General features: G+C 43.3%; 2 protein-coding genes across 3 annotated transcripts in view; both read left to right on the forward strand.

Moving 5' to 3' along the window:
* Window positions 1-6,000, forward strand: part of agbl4 (AGBL carboxypeptidase 4) — a 420,169-nt gene that overhangs the window by 237,594 nt on the left and 176,575 nt on the right. The window lies entirely within an intron of this gene.
* On the forward strand, window positions 187-3,706 carry LOC307020870 (uncharacterized protein). Of its 2 annotated transcripts, XM_079652514.1 has the most exons (5): window positions 187-335; window positions 705-1,093; window positions 1,198-1,339; window positions 1,445-1,517; window positions 1,734-3,706. In XM_079652514.1, the coding sequence occupies exons 2-5, from the start codon at window positions 715-717 to the stop codon at window positions 3,168-3,170; spliced, it is 2,031 nt and encodes a 676-aa protein (XP_079508640.1). In that variant the 5' UTR covers window positions 187-335; window positions 705-714; the 3' UTR covers window positions 3,171-3,706. The 2 variants fall into 2 exon arrangements, with proteins under 2 accessions (XP_079508640.1, XP_079508639.1); XM_079652513.1 differs by having other exon boundaries at window positions 187-1,093.

Here is a 6,000-nt window from a genome sequence, read left to right on the forward strand (position 1 = left end):
AAGGGGACACAAAGAGGGAACAAAACAGATAGCATTCAAGGCTTTTAATAAATCAGAATACACCTTTCTGACAGTGTAATTGCTTTCCATTGCCCGGCAAGCAGGAAAAAGGGAGGCAAAGTGGGGAGAAAAAACAAGAGGGAGAAAAAGACAGAGAGAGGAGTGTAACGTGGAGCAGGCTGTAGGGGAGAGCGGGGTAATGTGGGACACCGGGTAATGTGAGACACCCGCTGTAACTAGGCAAAGAAACAAATTTGCGGTCATGTGACCATAATGTTTTCAAGCCCCTCCCACCCCCCACTTGTCATGAAGGAGAAGTTGGTGCTGGTTCTGTGGTAAGTATTTTTTTTCACAAAAATGTGTTTGTTGCATGCAAAAGTAAATTTTCTTACTGCGAACGTAATCAACTGTAGTATCAAAGCAAATTGATTCAGGTTGAAAAACTTATATCATACATGTTGATGAACTTCCAACATATAAAACCATGTGATTGATGCTAGTTAAAGATTAGCCTGAATTGCCTAGAGATGTTGTTTTTTCTAAAATGGTGGCTGTGGGGTAAAGTGAGACAGATGCTGTGGGGTAAAGTGAGACGCTGACTCACTTTAGCCCGACATGAAGCACAAGTTAAGTTTAGTCTTATATATATTTTAGTGTAATATTACAATACATATGTTTTAATTTTAATGTCATAAACATTGTAGAAAAGTCATCATGCCAAGACGATACATCAGGAAGACAGCTTGGGGCCAAACACCCCTCACAGAGATGGAGAGTGCAGCTGCAGAGGTCATGCAAGGAAAGAAGTCCTTAAGACAAGCAGGAAAGGAAAGAAATATCGACAAGACAACCCTCCAAAGATTCATTAAGAAAATAGAGAAAGGGAGAGTTAAATCAGTAGCCTGGGGTGCAGTAGCTGAGGCAAAAAGAATACTGACAGATGAGATGGAGGAGGAGCTTGCCCAACATTTAAAACAACTGGCTGACCAGTTCCATGGCCTTGCTCCAGTTAAGTGCCGTGAACTGGCATTTGAATATGCAGACAAAAACCATATCCCTGTCCCTGCCAATTGGATGGAGAAACAATGTGCAGGTAGGCTAGGGTGCGCAAGAGATCACATGATTCTGTAGGTCAACTTAGGCCAACTGATCTTGCCACAAAGCTTATCTTATAATAACGAATTGTCCACTCTTTAGGAGTAGAGTGGTTTGGCAGCTTTCTAGCCCGTCGCCATCTCTTTGTCCGAACTCCGGAGGCAACATCCCTGGGAAGGGCTACAGCCTTCAATAAGACTACAGTGGGGGAGTTCTTTACAAATCTGGCTGTAGTGATGGACAGGTGACAGAATTAATTCTTTAGTTGCAAATGTTTTATGGAGGCTTTACCTGTAAGATTTGGTTTTGATTCTGATAAGGTTCTTCCCTTGCCTCTCTTCTTTAACAGACACACATGTCCTCCACACATGATTTACAATGTGGATAAAACAGGCGTCTTTACAGTACAAAAGCCACGGCAGGTAAGCTACTAGAGAGCAGCAGACTGATACTGAGTGGCTTGTGATAATGACCAGCTAGCTATTGGCAGAATGCTGAAACTAATGCTATTAGTAATGTTGTGAGCCTGTGAACTAGAAAAAAATGAATGGACTGCAACAAAATAAAATGTACCTTTAGACCAATAGTAGCCTACTGATTGCACATGCCATTGATTCTAAACTTTCTACTTGATTCAGGTTGTGACAGAGAAAGGGAAAAAGCAAGTTGGTTCTATCACATCAGCTGAGAGAGGAGAACTGGTGACTGTGGTGTGTGCAGTGAATGCTGCTGGGAATGCCATACCTCCCATGTTTGTCTTCCCCAGAGTTAGGTTTAAGGACGACTTCATGATAGGAGCACCTCCAGGAGCCAAAGGTGCCTCCACCAGAACAGGATGGATGAACGAAGACACCTGGCCTGAGTTCCTCGATCACTTGATAAAGCACACTAAGTGCACTCCTGACCATCCCATGCTGCTAATCCTGGATAATCTGAGAGCTCACATCTCACTCAAGGCAGTGGAGAAAGCAAAGAGTAATGGTATTGTTCTGCTCACCCTCCCACCCCACACATCCCATCGCTTGCAGCCTCTCGACGTGACGGTGTATGGCCCGTTCAAGACCCTATACAGCCGAGCTCTTGATGGGTGGATGAGATCTAACCCTGGCAAAACAGTCTCCATCTATCAGATTGCAGGATTTGTGAAGGAGGCCTTCTTGTCAGCAGTGACACCACGCAATATCACCTCTGGCTTCAAGTCCACTGGGATCTTCCCATATAACAGAGATATTTTCCCTGAGGAGGCGTTTGCACCATCCATGGTGTCAGACCGGCCAAACCCTGAGCTGCGGCCTGCATCCACTGGTCCATCCACTTCAGATGATCCGGATGGTCCACGGCCTGCAGATGATCCACCCCCTGCAGATGAACCACCTGCTGCAGATGCTATTCCACTCGCTGATGCTATTCCATCCACTTTGCATGGTCCACATGGATGTGCCTCGCCAGCTGTCTCACGACCTGGATATGTGTCTCCTCAGGAAATCATACCACTTCCAAAATGTCCCCCCAGAGGACAAACAAAACGAAAGCGTGTGAAGACAGCCATCTTAACAGATACTCCAGAGAAGCAAATCATAGAACAGGCTTATGAAGAGAGACAAAAGAAACTAGCAGGGAAAAAGCAAAATAGCAAAGAAAAGGGAAAACCGAAAAAGAAGGCACCCAAGAAGAAAATCATAGATAGCAGCTCGGAGGAGAGTGATGACCCTGTCCCATTTGAGGATGATTTTGAGAGCTCTGAAGATGAGAGGAGTGACCCCGGAAACAAAGATCTGTCCGTGGGTGACTTCGTCCTCGTCAACTTTGCCACAAAACACCGAAGTATCCGTTATGTTGGCATGGTTGAGAAGGTTGAGGGGGATGAAATACTAACCCAATTCCTCAGAAAAACCCAGGGAAACAACAGAGAGTGGGAGAGACCCACGTTTGCTATGAAAGAAAAGGATGTGGCACATGTTCCTAAAGGTGATGTGGTGAAGAAGCTGCCTCAACCTAATAGGCCTGGAGGAACAACACGGAGAGAGCAACTGTTCACCTTTCCCTGTAACCTTCAGGGCTGGAATGTAGAGTAGGCCTTGTTTAAATATGCGGCTGATGTTCATATCATCATGTTCTAATCTAACTGGTTAAATGGTTAATTGAATGTTTATTAAAGCACTTTGAAATATATTATGTTGTATTTGACTTTGTTTGGAGTTACTTTGTTTAAAAAATGTGCTAAATTGACCAATCCCCATGATTATGTTGCGCATCCGACATTAGTTTTGGAATGTGTGGTTGTCAATCTATCTGTCAGGATTCTAACTGTTACAACATGTGTTGTTTTTGTAGTTTAAAAGTGGAAAAGGTAAGTGGTTCACTTTACCCCCTTGATTTCTCTAGTCTGTCTCAGTTCACCCCTTAGCTGGGGTAAAGTGAGACACAAGACCACTTTTTAAAAAACAATCATATTTTCACTGCCCTTTGTCCTGAAGACATTCTGATCATTTCCAGTGCTAGGAAACATCCTGAATTAATGGGAAATGTGTAAATTTTACTGATATATCATTTTAGCTCGCCTACAGGAGAGCAAATGTAAAAAATGTCTCACATTACCCCGCTCTCCCCTACAGTATATCATTTGTTTGGGGGAAAAGAATGCAAATTAATGAAAAGAGAGTTGCCCTCCAAAGGCAGCCAAGCTTGAAATTCACTTTGAGGGAAACTTAATTTGTTGTAAATGGGCAAAAAACATTACGCGAAGAAGGCTGCACGGTGTGTCCGTCTGCTGCGTCTGTCTGTCGGCGTGTGTTTGTGGCAGATGAGGACGCTATGCTCTGAATAGCTCAGCTGAGAGGAGGGAAACACAGGAGCCTGTTAATAACTCCAGTAACAGCATTCTCTTTCTACAGCATTCTCTTTCTACATGACTGCTCTCCAGCACTCCCTTCTAGCACGTCGGAATACAACTCCAGGATGTGTGAAGAAACCTTTCAAAAGTTAGTCGTAAGGTAAAAAAGTTTAGCCTGTTAGCTGCAGGTGTGGACGTCTGTTTGTATGTGTTAGCGCCAGTCTATGGTTAGCGCACACATATGTTCATGTGGACAGTGGTGTAGTGGGCGTTGGATACGCCGTACCCCCACTTATTTGAAGCATGATTTTTTTTTAATAGTCTAATAAATATAAAATCATTGCCAGTGTTATCAGTTGCACGTGTGTATTTGTTGTAATAATGACGAAAACATAATAGGCAGATTTCACAGTAATTATAATAAAAACGTAGCTCAAGCATTTATGCAACTTGATTTGAAGCGTGTGTGTGTGTGTGTGTGTGTGTGTGTGTGTGTGTGTGTGTGTGTGTGTGTGTGTGTGTGTGTGTGTGTGTGTGTGTGTGTGTGTGTGTGTGTGTGTGTCTGTGTGTGTGTGTGTGTGTGTGTGTGTGTGTGTGTGTGTGTGTGTGTGTGTGTGTGGCCGGATCGGTTCGCTGACAGCCGGCACCGCCCTTTATTATTATAGCATCTAAATGGCATCATGTAAGTTGCGCTGACAGGCAACACAGAGGTCCACAAACAGTGTACTCCCCCCCCCCCCCCCCCCCCTTGACAGTTCACGAGCGCGTCCATATTGTCTCCCCCGACCTCCACCACCCGCGTCCACCCAGTAAAAAAATCCCCACTACATCACTGCATGTGGAGATGTTGTTTTGTGTGTGTGTTGCCAAGCTCAAGTTCTCCTAACGTTCGTTGTATTTCAGGAGTTCTCAGGTTGTCTTTAAAAGTTCTCATATGTAGAGCAGAGGGAATGCATTCACCCTTCACAGCTGAACTGGTGGCTAGCAGCTATTGGTGCTAAGATGCTAACAGCATTATCAGTGAGCTCACAACGCTAACCTGAGGAGACTCCGACTCTCAAATTACCAACCTTTATAGAGCAATTTTAAGTTTTTCATCTTTAATTAATGAATGCAAATGATATGATATGTCGTAATATCATCCCCAATATCATCTGAACTCCTTTTTGTTTGGCAGGTTTTATATCCACCTCAAAACTGAGAACTGGACGAGATAAAGTGAGATAAGTGAAACTAAGTTAAGTTTAACACTAATAGCTCATTTTGAAGCAAGTTTTTACAATCAAGTTTGATTTACATTAGCATTTGCATTTAACAGACCACTGCATTATAATTATGATCCTCCGAAGGGACCGGGAACACACACGCATTAAAATAAATCTTTGGTGTGAGAAGAACGAGTGGATTACTGGTGAGGTGTCTAGTGAGTGCCCAAGGGGAGATAATAATAATACATGTCATATTGTTTCACTTCAGTGTTTTAGTTTGCTATCAGTAAGCACTAAAAGCCATTCACAGTGGAAACCAACGGGTGAGGTTAGTTGTTTCCCACATTAATACAATGGGGTTCGCTGCAAGGAAGAGATATAGCCATGCTGGTGTGTCACTATTTTAAGTAGCAGTAATGGGGAAACCAGATTAAGTGTGAGTGCTATAATAAGTGCTAGGTACAGTATGACGTTAATTCTCTATCAGCTGATAATTAGCAGCAGCAGGTGAGGTGATAACTTTCATTTCATTTCAAGTGTTGGCGGAGATATTTTACAGCAAACACCAGACGTGTTTTTATTAGTCTGTGTTGTTACCTTCACCAAGGAGGTAAATGAATGCTTCCTTTTCACTCTCTTTGTTTGTCTGTTTGTCTGCAGAATATTGCATTTCACTTTGGTTAATATTGCGAAATTGAGTATTTGGCCCTGGGGCAGGTATGCGATCTCCAAATGCCCTTCAAGTTTGTGATGTTTTTGTTACATTTGGTGTTTATGTGCTGCACAGAGACACGGGTACAGGCAGGAAGTGTAGAGAGGGGGAGTTTTCTGAGCAATGCTACCTGATCAAAAACGTGTGAGACC

The sequence above is a fragment of the Notothenia rossii genome (genome assembly GCF_949606895.1).
Source record: "Notothenia rossii genome assembly, chromosome: 1".
NCBI lineage: Eukaryota > Metazoa > Chordata > Actinopteri > Perciformes > Nototheniidae > Notothenia > Notothenia rossii.

Bases quoted from the DNA above. Each gene is read 5' to 3' on its own strand.
- LOC307020870 (XM_079652513.1), top strand. From the start codon at position 715: ATGCCAAGACGATACATCAGGAAGACAGCTTGGGGCCAAACACCCCTC. The intron at 1,094-1,197 runs GTAGGCTAGGGT...TCCACTCTTTAG, and splicing joins GATGGAGAAACAATGTGCAG to GAGTAGAGTGGTTTGGCAGC. The intron at 1,340-1,444 runs GTGACAGAATTA...CTTCTTTAACAG, and splicing joins CTGGCTGTAGTGATGGACAG to ACACACATGTCCTCCACACA.